This window comes from Caloenas nicobarica, chromosome 8, assembly GCF_036013445.1.
Source record: "Caloenas nicobarica isolate bCalNic1 chromosome 8, bCalNic1.hap1, whole genome shotgun sequence".
Classification (NCBI taxonomy): Eukaryota; Metazoa; Chordata; class Aves; order Columbiformes; family Columbidae; genus Caloenas; species Caloenas nicobarica.
This window is the reverse complement of record NC_088252.1, coordinates 27,711,462-27,735,188: the sequence shown is the minus strand read 5'-3', so window position 1 is coordinate 27,735,188 and position 23,727 is coordinate 27,711,462. Positions and strand designations below refer to the sequence as shown.

At 44.9% G+C, this 23,727-nt stretch overlaps 2 protein-coding genes across 3 annotated transcripts; one reads left to right on the top strand and one right to left on the bottom strand.

Annotated features, from left to right (window-relative positions):
* Window positions 1-454: 454 nt before the first annotated feature.
* Window positions 455-22,107, top strand: GFM1 (G elongation factor mitochondrial 1). 2 transcript variants are annotated; one of them, XM_065639601.1, is made up of 18 exons: window positions 455-532; window positions 1,247-1,399; window positions 1,834-1,966; window positions 2,188-2,392; window positions 3,115-3,231; window positions 3,659-3,809; window positions 6,584-6,738; window positions 7,383-7,467; window positions 8,403-8,540; window positions 9,239-9,340; window positions 9,847-9,903; window positions 10,315-10,452; window positions 11,400-11,482; window positions 18,200-18,362; window positions 19,419-19,563; window positions 20,007-20,167; window positions 20,847-20,900; window positions 21,685-22,107. In XM_065639601.1, exons 1-18 carry the CDS (start codon window positions 482-484, stop codon window positions 21,814-21,816), a joined length of 2,223 nt encoding a protein of 740 aa, XP_065495673.1. In that variant the 5' UTR covers window positions 455-481; the 3' UTR covers window positions 21,817-22,107. The 2 variants fall into 2 exon arrangements, with proteins under 2 accessions (XP_065495673.1, XP_065495674.1); XM_065639602.1 differs by lacking the exon at window positions 21,685-22,107 and adding an exon at window positions 21,202-21,311.
* Window positions 11,447-17,191, bottom strand: LXN (latexin). Its single transcript, XM_065639605.1, has 6 exons — window positions 17,063-17,191; window positions 16,285-16,347; window positions 15,526-15,700; window positions 14,918-15,054; window positions 12,684-12,746; window positions 11,447-11,793 (listed from the first exon to the last, which is right to left on the bottom strand). The coding sequence occupies exons 1-6, from the start codon at window positions 17,189-17,191 to the stop codon at window positions 11,656-11,658; spliced, it is 705 nt and encodes a 234-aa protein (XP_065495677.1). The 3' UTR covers window positions 11,447-11,655.
* Window positions 22,108-23,727: the final 1,620 nt, after the last annotated feature.

The following is a 23,727-nucleotide window of genomic DNA, read 5'->3' as shown; positions in this document are numbered from 1 at the left end:
CCTGTCCTTGGACTGAGGGGCCCAGAACCGGACACAACATTCCAGATGCAGATTCCAGATGTGTTATAATAGCTGGGAAGTCAGCATGACAGATTAACAAACCATTTGAGGGTTACTCTGCACAACACCCCCCTCATAGCCACCACGATGAAAGAAATTCTCGCATGTGGTATAAATGTATTTTGTATAAATGTATTTCGTATAAATGTAGGAGTAGTTACAGTCCTAAAATTACATTTCGGCCCTTTGAAGGCCGAGGCTGATGCGGCCCCGGTGAGAACGGGTTTGACACCCCCGCCTTAGGGACTGGAGCCTTCCCCCGCCCCGTTCTCTACCGTGCCCCGCTGCTTCCCGAGGCGCCCCCGGCAGCAGCGCAGCTCCCGCCCGCGACGGCCCCGGGAGGGCGGCCCGGCCCGCTCCGCATGCGCGTCGTCCCGGAAGGGGCGGGCGGGGAGGCGGGAGCGGAGCCGGGGCCGCGGCCATGCTGCGGGCGCTGCGGGCCGGCCTGGCCCCGGGGCGGCCGCGGCAGCAGGTACCGGCCGCGGCCGCTTCGTGGGCAGCGGGCGGGACAGCGCGGGCGCCCTGCGGGGGCCGCTCGGGCCCGGCCGGGCCTGCGGGGGCCCGAGGGCGCCGTGACCGCGGGAGAGGACACGGCGGGTCGGCGTCCCCGCTAGCGAGCTGGGGAGGACGGGCCCCTGCGAAAGCGGGAAAGTGCGCGGCGGTTCGGCCAGATGAGCGGGAGGCGAAGCGGGGTGCGCCGGGAACATAAAGGCGGGACTGGCAAAGCCGGGCTTAGTGCGGAGGGCTTGTCTGGCCGTGAGGTGACCCCGGGAAGGGCGTTTTGCGATAAACGTGGACAAGGCTTTTGAGCAGGGCCTGTTGCGATAGGACAAGGGGTGATGGTTTTAAACTAAAAGATTCGGGCCGGACAAGAGGAAGAAATTGTTGCCCTGAGGGTGGGGAGAGCCTGGCCCAGGTTGGCCAGAGAGGTGGTGGCTGAACCATCCCTGGAGACATCCCAGGCCAGGCTGGACGGGGCTCTGAGCAGCCTGAGCGGGTGCAGATGTCCCTGCTCATGGCAGGGGGGCACTGGGGGGGCTGGGAAGGTCCTTCACCCCAAACCCTTCTGTGATCCTGCAACCCATTTGCCACAGAAAAGCTGATTGACTGCGAGTTCGTTTGTCGGCGCGGATGAGCTGTGTTTGATCAGCTCCAAACTAAACCAGCGATCCCCGTTTGCTTTCAGTCCCTCCTGAGCTGCTGCAGACACTGTTCGACAGGAGCCCTTCCCAACGAGAGGATCCGCAACATCGGGATCTCGGCCCATATCGACTCGGGGAAGACGACGCTAACGGAGCGAATCCTCTTCTATACGGGCAGGATCGCGCAAATGCACGAGGTCGGTTCTCGGAGGACTCCAGAACACTTTAAATCTTATTTCAAGACTTACTTTTCTTTTACCATCTCCTTGGTAAATATACAATGGAAGATGTGTGTTTCTTTTGGTGGAGTCAGATGACTGTGAGAAACGGAGAACGGAGGGATATGATTTTTAGCTTCAGAGTGAAGTGTAATTTGCCCCAGATTTCTGATGACCTTTTTCAGGAATGATCCTCAGGAGAGCAAAATACATTAGAGTTGCAGGTGCAGCTGCAAAAAAAACCCCAAACTTGTTTGTAGTTCAAGAATTCCAAGTGATTCTGCCATGTCTGCTTTTCTTCACTGTGTGAAGGATGATGCTCAGTATACAAAGCATCACCCCAGCACATGCAAAATTCTTAGTAGACTCTCTAGAACTGCATTTTTTAATTTTATTTTTCCTTTTTTCCTAAGGTGAAAGGTAAGGATGGAGTGGGAGCTGTCATGGATTCCATGGAGCTGGAGCGGCAGCGCGGGATCACAATCCAGTCTGCGGCCACGTACACCATGTGGAAAGACACCAACATCAACATCATCGACACACCAGGTAACGACAGTCCTGAAAGCGTTACCATTGCTGTTCCTTCGGTTATACACAGCGCACGGCACTGTCTTTATGTTCGTTGGTCAGGTTGAGCTAATGGGACTCTTTCTGTAGACCTGGAGACTCATTCTGTTGGCTGTTGCTCTTTTTCTGCAGCTATGAGAAAGCAATTCCTCGTTACCTTTTGTCATCTACGGATAATGGGGGGTTTTTTTGTTATTCAGGACACGTGGACTTCACAATCGAAGTGGAGAGATCTCTGAGAGTTCTAGACGGAGCTATTCTGGTTCTGTGTGCTGTTGGAGGAGTTCAGTGCCAAACCATAACTGTGAACAGGCAAATGAAACGTTACGGCGTCCCCTTTTTAACCTTCATCAATAAACTGGACAGACTGGGCTCTAGTCCAACCAGAGCAGTACAACAGCTGAGGTATTTATCATTTAAAATCATTTGGGAAATAATTCAGAACTGTTCACATAGCAGGTTAATACTAAGAATATTGAAAAGCTTTCTCTTGTGGGGTCTGTAGTCGCAGTTTTGGATAATACCCAACTTGAGGTTAAATCTTAATCTGACCTATAACAAGTCTCTGTTTTCTCAAGAAAAACAAATGTTGGTGTCAGCCCAGGCTTGCGGTGACTGAGAGTTGGGCTGTTAGTATTTTTTTCGTTTTTAAAATATATTTGGAGCCCCTTTGGAAACAGCCTTTTTCCTGGATCCTGGTGGCAAAGGTGCTGTAGGTCACAGCAGGGAGATGACGGCGGGTCGGACAGTTTCTTGTTCAAACACCAGAAGTCCTGCTCCCTCCTTACCTGTGCCCGATTTGATCTGAGAGATATGAGCGTTATTATACAGTAAGGGAACAGCAACTCCCCACATCAGGTGGGTAATCTGGAACCAGTTTGCGCTGCATCCTTTGCCCTGGGAGCTGCTCTCTGTACCTGCGGGATGTCGCGGGCTGGCAGTCACCTTAAAATGCAACCAGGCATTTTCCATCAGCATTGGTAGGTTTTTGACACAGTCCAAAGAACAGAAGGTAATGGTTTTGTAGGAATGGGATGTTGTTCAAAGACCATCTGGGGCACATATATAGAAATGGCTGCTTTTTTTTTTTTTTCCTTGAACTAATTTATATTTGCTCACTTTTTCAGATCCAGGTTGAAACACAACGCAGCTTTTGTTCAGATCCCGATTGGGCTGGAGGGAAACTTTAAGGGAATTATAGATCTTATTGAAGAAAGAGCTATATATTTTGACGGCGCACTTGGGTAAGTTTTGAAACTCATGTTTTTCTTAGCTGGAGCAACTCTTTGTAGGAGTAAAGCTACCTGTAGTTTCTGTTCAGAGGTGCAACAGCCTCCCCTTTGGGAAGCTGGGGATGTGGGTTGTGCTCAGGCTGCGTTATCGCGTTCCAGCTCCAGCTTCCAGCAACGCGATGCTGCAGGGCCAGGTTTACCGGTGGGAAGCTGCAGGTTGCTGAACAGCTTGTCCTGCGTCCTCGCAAACTCCTGCCAGGAGCGGGAAGAAACCCTCTCCTGCTAAAGCGTCACCGATAACTTGTCGATATTCTTATGTGATTATTTTTTGTCAATATCCATATCAACAGTGAATTTCTCTTGATCATCGCAACGATTAGTGAGTGGAAGGTTGATTCACGTGGCATTTCTTTAGCGTGGGTGTGTTATTTATGTGTAGCCAGACTCTCCGGTATGATGAAATTCCAGCTGACTTCAGAGCAGAGGCTGCAGAGAGACGTCGGGAGCTGATTGAATGTGTCGCCAACTCGGATGATCAGCTTGGGGAGCTGTTTTTGGAAGAAAAGACTCCTACGACTGCCGAGTTAAAGGTAACTTTATTGTGGTTCTTCTTCCCGTAGCACTGTTATCTCACTCTTTTGTGTCCTTATCTGCTCTTCCCCCCCGATCCCCCAATAAAAATTTCTTGAACTCTTGAGGAAATTTTGTTTGCTTCAGTTCTACGATACAAGTGTCACCTCCCAGAGGTGAACTCCCACTGTACTCCCTGCTCAGGGCCCATTCCAAAGTTATTTTTTTTTATTTGAGTAGGTAAGTCTGAGCTTGTGTGTGCCCTTTGGGGACCAGCAAGTGATGCAGAGGTACATTTAATCATTTTTATTGTTCTTTTGCCTTGCCATGTTATGGTTTGGTGGCTGTGACTTGCATCCTGTCCCACAGCATGTTGGTTGTTGAGATGCTGTAAGTCGCCTTTGCGCCTGGGAAATCCTGCCTTGTTTTGTGTTTGCACTGATTACGTCTGAAATGAGAAAATGTGAAAATGAAATGTGAAAAGAGCGGTGCACTAGAAGGGAACTGGAGTGGCTTTACGGGGAGACTCTAGAGGAGAAGAATCCAGGTCAAAATACGGTTAGCCAAAAAAAAAAAAATATAATTGCATTTCTTGAAGAAGGATAAAAAAATTGCTACGTGATTTATTTAATGAAATGCTTCACTTATCAGCATGCCAGCATAAAGGGATGCTCACAGAAGTAATCATGTGGCCGTAGCCTGAAAATGGTTTTTCTGATGACAGCTCGGTATCGCTGTTTCTTCGAGCACACGTCCACAAAATAAAAGTTGGTGGGGAGGTCTGGGAAGATCAGCTGCACTTGTACAGTCTTTATGCAGATCCTGCCACTGTGCTACCGTTTGTTTTTTTTTTTTTTTAATTGGCTTGGCTGTAAGGGTGATCTACCGGTGATTAATATCTCGAGGAAGAGTAGGCAGGAATCTATATCCCAACTTGGCTTGAGATGAAAGCACAAGAGTTTTTTACTGATCAAATGTATCTCTTATAACCAGCCATTCAGTTACTCCAGTAATTAAATATGACTTTGTGAAGCCTGAGCTATTCCTGTTTACAAAGCAGCCCTTCTCGCTTTGATAAAGACAGAAATGTAACAGCACTTTTAGAGGCCTGTAAGGATTTGTCCTTTGCTGGGCAGGGGGAACGATACCAACGTGAATACACTGGATTGATGTAAGAGGTGAGAGATTTTTAGCAGAAAGCTCTTTTTGATAAGCTCCTGCTGGGAAGGAAATCTGTTACCCAGATAAATTTGTCTATTCAGCATACCTCTGCTTCCCACTTCTGAAAGCCGATTAATTACAGCTCAGATGGCGATAGCATTGCAGATGCAGGTTAATTTGTGCTAATACGTCCCTGAAGATGCATTTTCTTTCAGTGGCCAGCAGCCAAGTTTCCACTGAAAATATCTTTTTGTGGAAATGATGCGAAGCATCACTCCTGCGTGCCACAGTCGTAACATATGATGTTTGCTGAAGATCAGCTGCTTAAACATCCCCTAATTTGCCGCCATCCATAATGCTGCGCTCAAAGAGCCCCAGGTACTCGGTGGGGCACTCGTGATAGTGATCTTGACATGAAAATAAAATTACTTTTCTTCCCCAAAGTAATTGTTGATGAGGATAAATTGCAGTTGTGTTGCTTCATTTGAAAACACGTGGATGAATAAAACCACCAGGCATCAGCACATCTGTATGTCCGTCAGTCCTGGGCTAGAGCAGCAGAATTGCTGATGTCGGTTGTTTTTTTCCTTTTACTATGTTTGAAGTCATTACAGCAACAAATTTAAAGAACCACTGTTCTGTTAATTGTGAAGGTAGCTGAACCCTCGGTCTTTGGGTACACTAAGTATCTCCCAGATTAGATGATGTGGTGAACTGTCTTGGCTATCAAGGAGAATTAATTTATTTTATTAATTTATTTTGGCTTCTCAAAGCCGACAGGAGCTGCTTGCGGTGGGAGCGAGGGCCTGGCTGGGCGCAGGGAGGTGACATCCTCTAGTGGCAGGGAAAGGTGGGACCCAGGTGGCAATTTTGGCTTCATTGATTGATTATGGGGACAAAGAGCCTCTGTGAGCTGTGCAGAAGGTGGCTGCGATCGCGGGGTGATGCTCAGTTCTGCTTTGCGACACCACGTGAAAGCACGAGGTGACCGTACAGCTTGTTTCTCTTGCTCCCTTTGCTGGGACGTCCTGGAAAGATTCCCAGGATGGTGCAACTTCAGCAGGTCCGTAGATGATTATGTTCTTCTGTTGTGCTTTTAAAACTTTTGTCATCAAAAATGGTGATTCATTGAGCATGACGCTTACCCACGTATCCCTTCCCTGCCTGACTTCCTCTTCCAGGAGAGTTTTCCGTAGTTTAAAATACTGAAGCATCTCATCTTGCTTTCAGAAATTTAAATGTATATTGTTTCCTAATGTAAATAAAGAAGGGGTAATGAGACACCTAAAACAGAAATGAAGAATCTTGACTTTACCAGCAGAGAATCAAGAAGTTATTTTGAGTATTTTGGGGTTAGTGTATATTTACCTTGGGGATTTTCATTTTTAAGTCGAATTTGAGATGAAAGGGGATTAAAAAAAAAAAATCTTGCGCTTCTCTAGAATTGTGGTGAGCAGGTTTTATGGGAAGCCCTTGGGTAGGTTGTACAGGAGACTGTGTGGGAGCGGCTGCTTTACTCCAGGAGTAGAGAGAGAAAAAGAATCTATCCTGGCGCTTGGCTGGTTCTGCATCAGGCTCCTGAAGGTTTTACAGGAGGAGATGAATGCACTGATTTTTAATTTTTTTTCCCCAGCTTGCCATCAGAAGAGCAACACTGAAGAAATCCTTTACCCCGGTGCTTGTGGGAAGCGCTTTAAAGAACAAAGGGGTGCAGCCGCTGCTGGACGCCGTCCTGGAATATCTCCCCAACCCCTCGGAGGTGGAGAACTACGCTATTCTCAACCAGGAGTGAGTATATGCTGAGCATACAGAGTGCTCTTGGAATCAGGTAGCAGGAACCGTTACTAACAAAATACACCAATTTTGTCTAAATTTAATACCAGTTGTATTAAATAACACCACCGTAATTTTTGCACAAACTTCCGAAACTAAGAAAGCCTACCTCTCGTTTGAGGGTTACTGCTTATACTGGTATTTGAAACGCACATTAAGTGTTTAATTTGAAAAAAATTATTGTCTGATGAGATTTCTTTAGAAATCTATGGCAATTCTTCAAACCATGCCTACAGAGAGGAGAGAGCATGTCTGAAATGTGTAAACAAGATTTTATTCTTGGGCCGCATTTGCTGAGGTAGATGTGCTGTCCCTCTGAGACTGGATTTGCTCCCGAGTTGTGTCTGATTGATGAATTGCTTTCATGGCAAAACAGCTGGATGATGTGAAGGACCAGTGACATTTGTCATAGTTTCGACGTCCTTTTTGGAATCTGCTGCAGTTCCTCTGAGATACTTTCTGAGCGTGACTTTTACGTCTCTGTTATAAACCTGTGAAACTAAAGGCCCGGGGGACTTTCTGAGGTTGGGTTCATGTTTTTGATGAGGCCGCCATGTTCTCTTCATGACATAAACTCCTTCTCCATCCCTGTTTTTAAGGGATTCTGAGGACAAAACCAAGTTTCTACTGAACTCTGCTCGAGACGATTCCCAACCTTTTATAGGCCTTGCTTTTAAACTGGAGGTAAGCTGGTCCCAATTGCCTTTCTAATGCAGCAAAACCGGTAGGGAAGTGGGGTGTTCCCTGCAAGAGCTGGGGGAAAAGCGCACATTTAAAACTTCCTATTTTCAGTGTGGTGGCTTTTTCACTTGGTCACTCTGTGTGTGGTAAAGCTAAACTGGAAGTTTCTGGAGAGCAGACACCCAGAACATTACCTGCCTGACTTTATTCCTTGCAACAAAAGTTGTACTTGCGTTGTGTTAGCCCTGAAGGAGAAAGGAAGGGATCCAAATTCATTATTTGTGATTTGAGTTGGAAATAGAGCGAGTCCAAACAGATGGTACTACCAAAACTTACGTAGAACAAATTTTAAAATCAGTTTATGTTTAAATTCAATTTAAATTCAACTTATTTTTAAAAACTGGTTTCAACCATAAAATCCACAAGTTTATCAAACACTGGCAAGATGGAAGTTTTAAAGTGGGTTATGAGCCTCAAATACTTCATGATTTTCTTAGTTGAAACCTGAACACTTGGGGGGCTTATTTTAAATACTTTCAGAGAAAAATCCTGGTTTTGTTTGCAGTTGAAAACAATGGAACACAAGACAGTTGGAGAAGAAAAAGTTCAGTTTTAACCAAACAAGTTTGCTACCTAGAGAGTAGCAGGTCAGATTTCATAAGGAAAGCAGCTGGCCAAATTGCTAATGTTGTTCAAGTACGCCTCTGTTGGGAAGGTTTAGAAGTGGTAAAATTGGTGAAGTAAAGAAAACTGCCAGGAGATGCCAAGTTCCACTTCAAACGAAAACTGAGACTGTGTTACAGAAAGTTTTGCTGACTTGCCTAGTGTCTAAATTCAAACCAGAAACATTTACTCACCGTTGCAGATGGTGCTTTGAGTCGTAGTGCTCTCTGCTCCCAGAATGATTATATCTGATTTTTAATGAATTTTGATTCCAGGCTGGCCGTTTTGGGCAGTTAACCTACATTCGGGTCTATCAGGGCATGCTGAAGAAATCTGATTATATCTATAACACCAGGACCGGGAAGAAAGTGCGTGTACAACGGCTCGTCCGGATGCATTCGGACAACATGGAGGTGAGTGTGGGATGTACAATCCACGCGATCGCCTTTTGAGCCACTCTTGTTAAACCAGCTTCTCGCTTTTCACCTGTCTCTGAACAATGGGATATGTCAAATTCCTGCTTTTGTGCTTAATTCATACTTGCCTGTGGCACTTAATAGAGCTCTACGAGAAACTGGAATGATCTCTAGTGTGTTATTTCCATTGAAGTGGAAGAATCATTGCCCAAGAAGCGTTATAAAATAGCTTTGAGGTGATGGCTAAAGAAAGCCAGCTGTGGTATTATCCCCATCTTCCCTACTTCTGGGAGAGGGGAAATAGGATTGGCAAAACACACAAAAAAAGTTTTCTTCCGTGTGATTATTGAATACAATTCATAAACTCAAAATTAATTCTCAAACTGCTGCAAATAGCACCCTTTCCTGTTAAAGACTCCTGAACTGCAGAACTGGGCCAGGGCTGCCTGGACCTTGGCGTGTCACTTGCTTCACATCCTTACCCTGCAATAAGTCAGCATCCGAGCTCAAGTCTCCTTTTTGTGCTTGGAATAGAGAGAGAATAAAGATGCACAGAACATTTTATCGAAGCTGGAGTTTTCAAAGGAGCTTAACTTCAAGCTTTTAAACACAGTATTTATGTATCTTCTAAAACTAGGTGTAGTTTGTAATATGCCTTTCAGTGTTACCTGAATAGCGAACTTTTCTTTCTGAAGGACGTAAATGAGGTTTACGCAGGAGACATATGTGCGCTGTTTGGAATCGATTGTGCCAGTGGAGATACGTTCACCGATAAAACCAGTACTGACATCTCCATGGTGAGTGCCCCTTTTCATCTGGGTGCCTCATGCACCGGAATTTACCAGGATTTTGTTGTAAAAGTTTGTAATCATTTGTTCAGTTTAAATATTCTTTTGATGCATATGCAACCTCAAATATTTTTTGTGATCATTTGTTATACCTCAAGAGGCCTGAATAATCCAGAAGTGTGGTATGTGCGAGAGAGACACACACCTGTTAGCAAACTGTTCTGGGCTGGTAGAAGTGGATGCAGTTACCCCAAAATATTAAGTTATGTATTTGTGTAAGTGTTTTAAATACATTTACAAAATCGGATAGGAAGCAGAGTTTCTAATTAGCATGAAATCCAAACAGAGATCAATTTGCATCCAGGCAACAGTGCTGTGATATCAGATACAAGTGAAACAGTCATCCCTGTTTGTAACCCTGAGTTCTTGTGACCAAACCTTTCTGGAGGAATTACCTCGTCAGGGTAGCGAACTCGACTGTATTAATATGAGCTCTTCCCTTATGGTTGTTGCAGGAATCAATTCACGTCCCTGATCCTGTCATTTCAGTAGCTATGAAGCCGTCCAATAAGGTAGGAGCCTATAAATCAACCTTTTTCTGACCGACTTACCTTTCCTCTGCTGTTTTTATAATTTTATGCGGCTTAGTACTTAAATATGGAACCACAGACTAAATGAGCAGTGTTTAAAAATGTTCTATCCAAAGTACTTAAGAAGAAATAATTTGGATAACTCAGCATGTGACTGCATCAGATGGAATCACATGGCCATAACAAAAATTGTCTTTAACCTGGGTGAACGTGGGCTTGAAGTAACTGGAGGAATAAATATTATACAGTTATAAATGTATGGCTGCGTTTCAGAAAACAACCTCATGAGAGCAGAAGCGCTGAGCAGTTGATAGGAAAACCTGAGGCCTTTTTGTTGCTTGACTTCTGGGTGTTGAATTAACGTTTTCTTGCGTGTGTCAATGTTTTTTTCAGAATGACTTTGATAAATTTGCAAAAGGCCTGAGCCGCTTCACGAGGGAAGACCCCACGTTTAGAACCCATTTTGATGATGAGAGCAAAGAGACCATAGTTTCTGGAATGGGGGAGCTGCACCTGGAGATCTATGCCCAGGTAATTTGGAAAGCAGATTCCACAGACTCTGCTTTTGTCTGTTTTCCCAAGAATTCTCCTTCCTTTTTGGCAGAGACTTTGCATTGCTGTACCAAAGTCTATCTGCAGGTGGGCTAATTAATGCCAGCCATTAAGCTTCATTTTGTAATTGGCTGCCTAAGCTGATGTCAGGCTTACAGGGTATTTGCAGGTGCACAACTCCACTTGCTTTGGTGTAAATCTGGGTTATGGTGTGACAGCTATTTTGAGATTTTCCCAGCAGAAAGCACCGTGGCATTAATGCGAACAACACTGGAGCTTAGAGAGGAGCTTCACTTCTTGGTCAACTTTTGAAGATTCTTTCTCTCCAGTGGTTCTAGTTTGAAGGCTTGTAAACTATTTGAACAAAAGGTCTGCCTGGAATATTTTTACTTTTTGGTTCAAATCCATTAAAAATGATGTATTAAGTGGTACGCTTTGCTTTAGCAGCCTTTGCTTATAATGGATTTTACTGTGAGTGTTTCCTACAGGAGAGAAATATTCTGTTCCTGTGTTTTTTAAATGTATGCTTCCATAATAAGAGATGCAGGCAGGAGGGAATAGTTACTTACAGTGATTTATTCATTTCTTTCAAGTTGATGTATCTGAAATGTTGACAGAATGAAGAAAAGATGGCTTTTTGTCAGAAAGCTTAAATTTGAGTAAAATAATGAATGCTGTTCCCTCTTATTGCATCTAAAGCTATAGCCCCTAAACAAGGATGACTGCAGAATGACAGTGAAAAACTCATAACATAAAAAGAAAAATAAACAAAACCACCAAGAACCCAAAAATCAATCAACCCCAAACCAAAAAACTGATTAACCCTGATGAAGTTTCTCATGTCAGCAAGATATGCAAATAAAGTCGTTTCCAGTGTATTGTTCCGATGGAGCAACTCTATTTCATTCTGCTTTTTTTTCCTGCAGCGAATGGAAAGAGAATACGGTTGCCCTTGCACCATGGGAAAGCCAAAAGTCGCCTTTAGGGAGAACATCTCCGCACCTGTGCCGTAAGTCTTCTCTCTGGTGACAGAGGTTTTTTTAAATCTACTTTGATGCAGAATTTGATTATGTAGCAGAGAAAGTGCATTTGGGATGATCAGATCAAAGCACGATGTGCAGGAAAAGCTGACTGGAGGAAGGACTCTTTTCTCGGTACCTTCTCTGCCCTCCCTTCAGCTGCTTATTGTGGCACTGGAGCTTCTGCCCCGGCACCACCCGCCGCTCCATTACACTGCTGCATGTCTTGGTTGACGGCTCGTGTGACTTGAACACCGTGCTGTGGGTGCCAGAGAACTGTAATTCGCCAGGGAATGACATCCTGTGGGTAGAAAACAAAACCATAGGAAGCGAGAGGGTGTTTTCTTTGAATGATACTGAACGGGACTTGACCGCTGTAATACCTGGGCTGACAGTAAGCAGGTTGATCACGCAGCAGTGATGGTGCAAGCGCAATAAAACACCGTCCTGCTGAGCTGTCCTAGTATCTGAATTCTCCTGCGAGCTTTTGTCAGCCTGTGCTGTGCTCCCTGCTGCTGCAACTGCATTTTCCTTCCGTCTAGGCAGGTTTTGCAGCTCAAGCACGTCTGTGTTGTTTTACCCCTCTTACCGTTAGTGCTGTTGATGTTTTGGGACACCTGCGCTTCACCAAACAATGAAGAACCTTTTGTTCTGCAATTACTTAGCTACTACTTCCAAGGAATTTGGAATAGAAAACTTGGGAACTAAAACCACTACAGATGCCCCAACTTAACTGGGAGCGCAGTGGGGTAGGAAGCAGTGGAGCTGCAAGTGGGATGAGATCTCCAGTTGCTATCGGTGGGTGATTTATTACAGGAGGTTGGCATAGTCGAGAGCTTCTGGTTTAATACCAGCCCCATTTTTCTTATGAAAACGCTTGCTCAGATTGCAAAATGTTGATGGAGAATAGCACACAATGGAAATACTTTTTCTGGGAACCAAAGAAGGGCCCAGAAATAGATGAAAATGAGTGTCTGCTGGCAGAAGCTGGTGATGCTGAGACGGGTGGGTGATCGTTGCCCAAACCTCACCCTGTTTAACTGAGCTCCCGGCAGCAGGTCTGTGAACACCCAACCATCCGTGTGTCTGAGCTGGAGGTTACACAGTTCGCAGGCTTCAAAACCCAAACCAAAAATACACGCGCGCACACATACACACACACAAAAAGGTTTTTTAGAAATAAGACTTTACCTGGGATACCACGTCATGAAGTAAAATCACGTAGTCAAATTCAAGATACTCATCGCTTCTCTTCTGGAAAAACAAAGTGAAAAGGGCTGAATTTGGGGCTTCCCCCCGCCTTAGAAGTAGTGAATCAGTTTTTTTTGGTTAGCATAAAAACTCTCCAATATACTTCCAAAACTAGCAGCTTGTGTTAACAAATAAAGCAGACGGAGCTCAGTCACTATAACAAAAGAAAGAGATACTATTTATATTTCTGTGAACTCCAAAATTATATTTGAGAGACTGAAAGTGACACTTAAACTGGTGCTAATTCCTCCTTTAGAGAAGCGGGATAGCGCTCAACTTGAGGAACTCATGTGGGAAGGGAACACCTGATTCAAAGAGGTGTCAATTTAACCCAAATAATCTTAAATAAAATTGTCTGGCTACAGGATAAGACTTGGAACACACTCCAGAGGCCATACAGAGGGTAACAAGTTATCGGTGATTGCTGAGTGACAGAAAATACGCTGGCCTTTGGAACCAGCTCTTTACATACCTGTTTTTCAGGGAAGGGGAACAAAATGACTAAAGTTTAGTTTAATAATCTCCCGTCTGCCTTATCCTTATATTGTTCTGGTTTGTTAAAGAGGGTTTTAAAAGCTTGTTTGTGCACGGCCCTGTGAACTGCTTTCCGACAGCCATCAGAGGGAGCAAAACGGTAACAAATCCTGTGTCCAGAGAGAGTTTCTGCCTTTCCTGCACACCCAGAACTTCATGGGAATTTGCTGGCTGTTCTGGGTGGCCAAATGAGGGCTCTGAAAGTCTGTTCTGAAGAGTCCTGATGCAATATTTTGGGTTTTCTAAATGTGATGTCCCACTTCTCTGTTCTAGCTTACATACTAAACTTTCTTGAATTAAAACTGACCGTCCTTTTAGGAATTATTCTTAACTCACAGTATATTGTCTCCAAATAGAATGGAGAAGGACTGGGAAAATCTGTAGAATTCTATTAATTAAAAAACCAACCAACCAGCCAAAAACCCAACAAAACACCAAACTTTGCTCTGATCATAACTCTTCAAAACGAAGTTTATCCGTTAAGCCTGTCCCAGGTAATCAGTCTGCAAGGCCTGTTGGTAACGGCAGCTAATGACTCTATTAAATTGAATAGCTATAGTGAGATTTGACAGTCGTATTTACTTTTTAGCTCAGGGCAGATCCAGACCTGCTCAGGACAAACCCAGGACTGGTGATTGCCCAGAAATAAGTGAAAATGGAAAAACATGTTGTCCTGAAGTGTTCTGTTCCCCTTCTGCCTTGTGACGTGTTTTCCTGAATTCAGTTTTCTTATCGTAAACTTAATTGGTGCTCATCATGCTAATGTAAGTCTGAGAGCGTTGCTCCAATTGACTGAATTTTTCAGATCGGGGGGAAAGCTGTCCCTGAAGCAAGTGTTATAGGAACTGTTAACTGGGTCATTTAAAAGAATATTAGAGAGCATTTCTGCAATATTAATTTCTCAACTGAAAATTAATTTTAGGTTTGAGATATTCTCCACACTCGCAAAAAAAAAAAACAAACCAAAAAAACCTAAAAGTAAGTTTGGGAGGAACAAACTAAAAAAAGTTAATACTGAGAGTGGAATTAAATCAGTATTTTCTTTCTTGATTAGCATTTTGAGGTGAACTAGCAAGCAGATGGAGACTGGAATACTGCAAACAAAAGCAATGCAGATTGTGTTTTATTGAATTTGAGGCGCAGCCCGTTGCTATTTGTCTAGATGTGGCTATCGCCGAGATGTCAAGCGGTGTTACTGTGATGATGGTGCAGATCAGGAGCTGAAGGACAATATTCCAGTGCGTGTTATGCGGATGCAAGAACACTGTCAGCTGGGTTTAACTACAGGTGAAATGCAACAAAGTCACATAAAACCATAATCAATGTCATGACCTCCAAGTGGAGAGTCAAGTTTCTTAACCAAATAAGCATGTAATAGTGTTGCCAAGAAGACACAGCTTCTACAAGCAAAATCTATGAAGAGAAGGAGCGGTCTAAATAAACACTCAAGCGTTCGTGATTTGCTAGAGCAAAGGGGTAGGTGGAAAAAAAAGCAAACGCTGGCTTAAAAATGAACCGAACCAAGAAGTTCAGACGCAATTGAGGTTTGTTGCTTAAGAACTTCAGCCGTAGTCTAGTACACACACAACTGCTTGGTTCCTAAATACCAGTTTTGTTGCCGGGCACTGAGGGTAACTCACCACTTGCTTCACGCGTTTGATTTGGGCGAGATGGAGCTCGGTGTCTTCGGTCGAGTTCTGCCAGATCACGTAGCCAGCAGCGGCCCAGGCGAGCAGGCGGATGGGGACCAGCGCCGGGGGCACGTTCCCATGGCTGTCTGGCAAACAAAACAAATAATATACAGTGAGCAAGGCGCATGGAGTTGCGGCCGTTAACAGAACCTCATCACCTAGTAGTAGAGGTTGGTGCTAAAGTCACTCGTTACGTTCCTTGCTGTGTCAGAGACCTTCTATATAATCATCTCTCTGGCTGTTTTCCTCCCGTTTTCTCTTCATGTATGTTCTATAAGGTGTTCAAGGCAGGGGTTACTCTGAGGAGCAGACCCTGGTACCGCAGTCGGGGTGTCTGATGTACTATCCACAGCGAGCAGGACGCTCGTAAAGGGAGAGGTGACGTAGCAGGTGGTTCTCAAGAACAGTCACCCTCAAATCACGTTTCAGTTCTGGATTTTGGAAGTGATTTAATAAATTTAGTAGCGTTGTGACTGATGCACCACCCTAAATAAGAGAAAGGGAAGCAATATATTCGTCTCCAAAATGTCCCTCTTGCCCAAAGCCCTTTGTTGTACCTGGAATGTTTTCTGCCACAAGCTCCTTCTTCAGGCTCTTGATTTGGTTGTAGAACCGGTGATCTGCTTCATCGCTGCTCTTGAGTTCTCCTTCGATCGTGAACTGCACATCAGGAGGAGTGTTTCTGTTGCCCAGATGATAAAGAACCTCGGCAGTGCAGTTAACAGCACTGTCCTGTTACAGAGTTAAGGATGTGCATTAATATTTGATTAAATACACACACAACATTGGTAATTTGCACTTCCAAAATGTATTTTTTTCCATATGAAGTTGCTGTTTTCTCTGAGCGTGGCCTGTAGAGATTTGTGATTATTTAAGACAAGGTTAAATTCATAATATTTCAGTGAAGATACTACAAGGGCAGTTTTCTTTCTGCAGTGATAGGAAGGGCAGCGTTTGTGGTGCACAGTGTCACTTGTGCTCTTCAGTTGGAGTAATGGGTTCAAATAACTTCAAAATTGAGTGACACTGAAATGTCCGTGTCATCCCTCCAGCATTTTCATAGTGGTAGGTACCAGATGTTTGGGGCTTTTATGGTATAAGAAATGGAGGTTTGCATTTGGTAAAATTGGAGCCTTCTTTTTTTTTCCTCCTATTTGCAGTATAGAAAGATCCAAAACATGATAGCAAGTATTATTAACTGCTGCGCCCGCCGCCCTTGGCCAGGATCGGCAGCAAAAAGTGTTGGCTTTTTATTATGCATCAGTGGTGCCAACTTCTGCCCACAGAGTGTATAAATGAAATAAATCTCAACTCACTTTGTCATTCAAGTCTTCTAGCACAAATTCCAGGTGGTACTTATGCCCAGCATCATCGATGTCCTAAATAAGGAAAACATTAAGAGCATTGATTTTGTAGAATGTTGAATTACTTTGCCTTGCAGACAACACCGTGGTTATTGTGAAACGGGCTGCAGCAGGGTCCGTTCCCAGCTAGGACAAGGCTTTTCTTTCTCCCTGCGGTGTTCAGATCACTCATTTGATGTGCACCTGGGGTAGCGTCTGGTTGGTGCCTCCTCACCCATTTCCAAAATTGTATCTACTTACTTAATTGCTGTGTTTGGGCTCCCTGTGTGACGCGGTTCTTTGGGACGTGGTTCAGAGGTGGATTTGGCAGTGTTGTGTTAATGGCTGACAGTCTTAAAGGTCTTTGCCAACCAAGGCGATTCTGCAATTCTGCCCAATAACGTGCTGCTTGGCTAAATACTGAAGAGCCTTAATCGGGTTCCTTACACCAAGTCCATTTTGCGCTTCGTTATGAATTGCATGTTGTCTATTTTTTGGATGTCTAGCAGAACGACTCGCATGAGCAGGTTGGCGTTGCTATAATAACCTTATTCTAGGGGTTTTGCCAACAAGCGCAGGTGCTGAGGGTTCGGGCTGAGTGGAGCATCCGAGGGACGGGGCTGGGGGGGCTCCGTCGGAGCGGGGCCGCGGTTAAATCCCGCAGGGGAGACAAGCGGAGCCGCTGCCACCCCCAGAACCAGATCGCAGCCCGATCCCCTCCGATCCCCCCAGCCCGGGGCCCGGCGCTCACCGGCCCGCGGCCCCGCCGCACGTCCCGCAGCACCGGCCCGCGGCCGGGCCCGCCCCGGCGGTAGCGGATGAGCCCGGCGGCCAGAACCGCCGCCCGGCGGAGTCGGAAGGAGCTCGGCGGGCCGTCCATGGCGGGCGCAGCCGCTTCCTCCTCCCGCAGGAAGCGCCGGCCGGGGCGGGAGGAGCCGGAGGAGCCGGGGGAGCGGGGGCCGCATCAGCCCGGCCGGGCGCGGCGGGTTGTCCCGGCGCTGCGGCTCCGGCTGTGCCCGCAGCCGGGTGCGACCAGGGGGCGTGTAGAACGGGTTAGGTTAGAAAAGACCCTCAAGATCACGGAGTCCAACCACAACCCAACCCCAGCACTACCCCGCGTCCCTGAGAACCTCATCTCCGTCTGTCCAACCCCTCCAGGGGTGGTGACTCCACCACCCTGGGCAGCCTGTTCCAATGCCCGACAGCCCTTTGGGGAAGAAATTGTTCCTAATATCCAATCTAAACCTCCTTTGGTGCATCTTGAGGCCGTTTCCCCTCATCCCGTCACTTGTTCCTTGGGAGCAGAGCCCGACCCCCCAGCTCCAGCCTCCTCTCCGCCAGTTCCAGAGCGAGCAGCTCTCCCTCCCTTCAGCCTCCTGTTCTCCAGCCCGGAGAGACCTCTGTGTTTCAAAGAGACCTCAGATCCCTCCAGCTTCACTTAAAAAAACTTATAACAGTTCACATGCATAAGCTTTCCCCCTAATTACCCCCTCGTGCGGGGTCTGCACTCAGCATGGAAGTACTTTGCGGGTGGGAACTGTAGGTATTTGCAGAAAACAGCAGCAAAAATGCTGCTATTCAGTACTCAGCCCAAAGGTAAGCAGGCTCTGTCAGTTTTGCTTGCCGCTTGTTTTTGCGGTTGCTTTTTGAGAAGTTTATCTCATCACGATCCTTCAGCTTCCCGCTTGCAAGACGAAGAATCGTGGTGCTGCTGCTTTAGGCATTAAATATCCTCAGATGTTTCAGCCGCTGCCGTGGCATTTAGGCATTTTGGTTACACGTAACCGAATGGAATAAAGCAAAATGCAGGTCGGGAACTTTTTCCTCAGAGCACTGTGGTTAGAGCACGGTTTGTGTAATGAGTAATGTGGGGTTTGTCTGTTCTTAGGTTTGAATATACACACAAGAAGCAGACGGGCGGAGCGGGACAGTACGGCAAAGTCATCGGCGTCCTTGAGCCCCTGGATCCGGAGGACTACACGAAATTGGAATTTGAAGACAGAACCGTTGGCACAAATGTTCCAAAACAATTCGTGCCTGCTGTTGAAAAGGTACAAAGCATTTTTTTGTGTGCGTATGATACAAGAAATACCAATTCTTGTTGTTTTCCTCCCGCACCGCCAACATTTACTGTGACGGCCTTGCCCGAGGCGAGGAGGCTTTTCCCATTGCTTTGGTGGAAGCAGAATCAAATTTGCGGGGCTTTGCTTAATACCTGACATTCCGCAGTTTTCCATTTAATGTAGAAGCTGCTGTTTGTTTTCCTTGGTGCAGCGTGCGAAGGTGCACGGTGCAGAAGGTGGGCTGCCCGCTCTTGCGGTCAGACGAGCCTCCTGCTGTTGACTCTGCTTCTTAATTGCCCGTTTTCTGCCTTTAATTGTGGCTCTCGTCTCTAACCCCGAAGTATGTGACTTTTTTTTTTGTAGGAAACTGTAATTAAGCTGGATTTCCTGCATAAATTACCAAATATTCTTTGTTTTTAATCTCTTCTGCGGGATTCTTGTGTCTGTCTCTCTGTAACCGTATGATTTATTACCTATTACTTTTAGTAGTACCTACCACAATCTTTGAATTCTTACAATAGTGGATCGACCTAAAATAATTCCTTCATTATTCTATGATGCGACACTTTAAGATTTTTGCCAAATCTTGGAAAAAGCATGCAGTCTTCAAATCTTGTTCATCAGTCTAGTGGTGAGAGTAGTTCTTTCCACAGAGATCATTCTTTCAGGTTTTGACCGTGCAGTCCCTTAACGAAGAAAATCCTGAGGACATTTCTTTTTCTTAGCTTGTTACACGATTTCTATTCTTAAAACAATATCGGTATCAAACCGTGGTGCCAAAGAATGATAGTACACAGTTTTCAGACGCTTGGGAATGAAAAGTTTTCCCCACTGTTATGTTCTTCCGTCATCTTATTAAGCAAGAAGGTCCATTGGGTAGATAAGGGATTGCTGCCAAAAATTGTGAAAGGATTTTTGTTGTTATTGTTGTTGGTTTGGGTTTTTTTAAGTTTCGTGTCCTTTATAGGCTGTTGTTAATGCTGCTCTTTTTTTTAAGCTTCATTTTGGTGTAAAACCTGCTAACTTTGAGCCGTGGTTTGCCAGGGATTCCGAGACGCGTGTGAAAAAGGTTTTGTGTCGGGGCACAGGATCTCCGGAGTGCGGTTCGTCCTGGAAGACGGTGCTCATCATATGGTGGACTCCAACGAAATCTCCTTCATCAGAGCGGGAGAAGGAGCCCTCAAGCAAGGTATAAATCCAGTCGTTCAAACGCGTGGTCCTGCTGGATGCGTTAGTATTGGAGCTGGATTTAACAACATCCTCTCTGTAGGTTTGTTGATTGCCATTTAAAGTTTGGCCGGTTGTGTGGAGCAGAATATATGCAAGAGTTTATAGAAATTTGGGGGAGGCATGATAATTCTTTTAGTCATATGAATAATTTTTCGTAGAACCAACAGCTTCACCCTTACACAGGTATGGAAAGAACATTCTATCAGACTGTGCCTCCCAGCATTACGATCTCAGGAATACCGGGCTGGGGAGCTGGAACTCCACATATTGATTCGTTTTTTTCCCCCACCGATGTAAGAAACATGTAGCATTAACCATCACACGCTTCTTTGCTTTGCGTAGGGGTATCTTGAATTACGCCAGGCTTGTTCTTTGATTATTTAGTTAAGTTTTTTCCTCCAGCGATGGAAAATGCGGCCGTGCGTCTCCTGGAGCCCATCATGGCAGTGGAGGTGATGGCGCCCACGGAGTTCCAGGGAGCGGTGATCGCTGGGGTTAATCGCCGGCACGGCGTGATCACGGGGCAGGATGGCACCGAGGGTTACTTCACTCTCTACGCCGAGGTTTGTGTTCTTCACTCCTTCCTGACCTTTTCCAGCGTTGTCTTTTGACTCCTTTACTGGTTTACTTATTGACTAATACGTGTAAACTTGTAGTCAGATTTTCCTGTGAGTAAGCACAACATTAATTTCCAACGCGTGGCAGCGTATTGTGCAGCTTTAGTAAATCTGGTATAAATCCATCTTGCTCCAGAGAAGCCCAAAATCACACGGTGGCAGAGAAAAGAACAGAACTGAGGTTTCTTGCGATGGGCTGCCGGTGCAGCAGTACAGGGGGAAGAGCTTTTTGCCACCTGCAATAATTGCAGATAAATGCAGATGACTTGTCTTCAGTGTCCCTTTTTCTATGTCCCTTCTAAAAACATATTTATTCTCTGCATCAAATTGTGTCTAGTATAGCGATCTTGAGATATTTCAAGTGTTACGATCTCTTGCCTGGTGATGGGGTATTCTGGTATCTGGTGCATTCAAACTTCGGTGTTTCCTGCTAAAAACACGTTGTGAATGTAAATTAGTTGAAACAAGAGGTACTTTAGAAAAATAGATCATTAGATCAGTGCTGTTTACGAAGAGCACCAGATTTTACTGACTCTTTAGATTGTAATTGAGATTAATTGGATGATAAGCCGAAGTTGATGGAAAAAGATCTTGATTTTACAAGAATAGTGTGCTTGGATTTCAGGTGCCGCTGAATGACATGTTTGGATACGCCACCGAGCTGAGGTCTTGCACAGAGGTGAGTACGCTCGGTACTTTTTGCTAGAACACAGTTATTTGTGTAAATCAACTGTGCTAATTTGCATCATCGTATACATAGCGTACGCAGCAGTAAAAGTGCTAAAAATCGAAACAAATGCAGGACAGGAAAATAACCTTAGAATTTTTACTGTTATTTAAATTGAGTTTTAATTAACATTGCTGTTATTAGCTCTGTCATTTCTGGCCAAAAAGGTCTTTTATACTTTGAAGAGGGTAGAGATTCAAAATAGTAAGTAATCCAAAGTGAATAGGTTTCAGTAAAGGTATTAAATTTACAGGCTGGAAAACTGAGGCATACTCTGTACATTACAAACGTCTGCAAGTAGAGAAGATTTTTGACAGCAGTGCTCACGTTATGAAGATATTATTTTTTAATGATTTATGTGTCTGTAGTTGTTATGCTCCTGGAATGCATTTGAATTGGGTGAGTTTGTGTGTTACATAGAATTTGCTATTCCATGTCTCGTGACGTGCCGTGTTCTGTGAGCACGTGAATGGGTTGTCGCTAATACCGTCATAATTTTCAGGTTTTAAGCAGAATTGTCACACTTTTGAGATGGGAACCGTGGGCTTGTGTCAAAGAGCAGGGTTCAGATACTGCTTGTGTCGTGTTTTGTCTCATTTCCCCAGTCCGCAGTGTTTGTCTCCTGCATCGTAAATGATTATTGCATCTTATTTCAGAGATGAGGGTGTGTGCTGCTGCTAAACAGGATTACACGTTTAGCATCCTCCCTTTGACTGTTCTTTTTCCAACTCTACAGGGAAAGGGTGAATATACAATGGAATACTGTAAATATCAACCGTGCTCGCCCAGCACTCAAGAAGAAATAATTAACAAATACCTCGAAGCAACGGGGCGACTTCCTGCGAAAAAGGGCAAAGCCAAGAGCTGACTTTTTTCCTCTTGAGCACATTGAACAGTTTTTCAGTCTTCTCTGAAAGCTCAGTTGCCCAAGTGACAGAAGCGATCACGGCTGGCTGGGACTTAGACTTGTCACTTCATCATAATATCCTTCCTTTGTGGTGTTCTCAGATGCCACCAGATTACAACAGAATCAACCACATGTAAATGCTACTCAGCAACAAAATATATAAATGTTAAAACACTGGTGATAATTTGTCCTGAAATTCATCTTAATCCATTTGTATTAAAATAATTTTCAATTTTGTTTTTACTTGATACACCATTATTTTGTGACTAGGCTAGTTACTGTTTCTCTGGGTTTGAAAGTTGAGAAATGTTCATTTAGGAGACTCAGCAGTTACCCGCTGGCCAGGCACTGGGGACGGGTCCCCATCCCGTTCTGAGCAGTTTTCCCATCTGTGCTCCAGGCCCGGCTCCTGCACTTCATGCATCCAGTCCAGAGAACCCGCGTCGCTTCGTCCTCCGCATCCTTCAGAAACAACACCAGGAGCCCCCAAAGTCCCGACGAGCTGTGCAAAGTCTGTCTGTGCAACTTTCTTATCGCTGGTGGCACAAGGTGTTTGGGAAGAGTTTATAATAATTTATGTAGTTCACTCTTTCCAGACCTGTAAACAATATGGATTTGTAATGGGCTTGTTTCCTTGGCTCCTTGTTAGAAAACCAAACAGAAGATTCCTTTTCTCAGGATCTTAAAATCAAGAGGGCGTGTTGCTGATGATGCTCAGCGTGGGCAATCGGTTGAACAGATCTTGCTCGCTCATAAAACAAGGGTGAGATAAAACAAGGGTGTTACCATTAGTTGAGAAAAAGAAGATATTGTGATCGTTTTCTTTTTAATTACTACCCAAAATCCACACTGAATTTTCTTCGCGTGCTCTCTCTCCCTACTCAGCTCAACAGCATTTTTGCAGACTTCCAGTAAGCAGAGCCTGAAGTTCCAGTTCAAACGCAGCCGCATTCCTGGCGCAGGCCCGTGGTTGATGTTTACCAGATGCAGACGGACCCGCCGTGGCTGGGCTGCTTCTCCTCAGCCTTCACACAGCGCCGGGGAAAATTATTTATTGCAACCTTGGAAAAAAGCACAGTGCCAGAGATTTGTCAGGGGCACGTAAAGGCCAACCAAACACAGGCACGATGTTGCTTTGAGCCAAATCCTTCTTGACTCCCTGACATTCATGGCTTTGTTTTTCTGGCAATACTCATTGCAAGAAAAGCCTTGCGGGTTCGCTGACTTTTGGACATTTTCTTAGACAAGCAAACACAGCACAGTTACCAAAATTCAAAGATATCTTACAAAAGCACTATGAATGCAAGAAAGGAATGGGGTGGTTATTATTTTATTTATCTTTACGGCTTTATTGGTTTAGGGGCACCCTGGATTTTGTTTGTTTGTGTGTGTTGGTTTGGTTTTTTTTTTCTTTAATCAAATTTTAGCTGGCACTCAGATATCTAACTTGGTCGAACGCTTCCTAGCAGCAAAGATGGAAGAGAATCATTCATCTCTTGTCTGCACAACCTCTTGCAGATATGCTCTGCACAGGGGTTTTTTTAGTGTGTATCATTCACTATGAATCCATCTGAGCCTCAACTTGACAATGACCACAATGAGGTAACCAAGAATTTTGAGTCAAATCTGTGTCATTTTAGGTTCTGATCCACTGGCTGAAATCTTGGCCCTAAAGAAATAGGTGGAAATTCAGCCTGTGAATTCCAACAGGTTTGCTGCTTGTCCAGAAGTTACCGTTGTGCAGTTTTTTAACTGGCGTAAATTTGTGTTGCTCGTTTGGAGTCCAAGTTACACCAATCTGGCCAGTTGGAAGCGCCTGATCCTCCCTTCTAGGTCTGGAGAGCAGTGACAAAAACAGGGTAAGGAAACTAC

What these genes read in the sequence shown, in the direction of transcription:
- LXN (XM_065639605.1), bottom strand. Translation starts at nt 17,191, where the DNA reads ATGGACGGCCCGCCGAGCTCCTTCCGACTCCGCCGGGCGGCGGTTCTG. An exon ending in TGTGGCAGAAAACATTCCAG is followed by an intron (nt 15,055 to 15,525) that starts GTACAACAAAGG and finishes TTTGTTTGCCAG; the next exon opens with ACAGCCATGGGAACGTGCCC. An exon ending in TCAAACGCGTGAAGCAAGTG is followed by an intron (nt 12,747 to 14,917) that starts GTGAGTTACCCT and finishes TTGTTTTTCCAG; the next exon opens with AAGAGAAGCGATGAGTATCT.
- GFM1 (XM_065639601.1), top strand. Translation starts at nt 482, where the DNA reads ATGCTGCGGGCGCTGCGGGCCGGCCTGGCCCCGGGGCGGCCGCGGCAG. An exon ending in CTACGACTGCCGAGTTAAAG is followed by an intron (nt 3,810 to 6,583) that starts GTAACTTTATTG and finishes TTTTTTCCCCAG; the next exon opens with CTTGCCATCAGAAGAGCAAC. An exon ending in ACCTGGAGATCTATGCCCAG is followed by an intron (nt 10,453 to 11,399) that starts GTAATTTGGAAA and finishes TTTTTCCTGCAG; the next exon opens with CGAATGGAAAGAGAATACGG.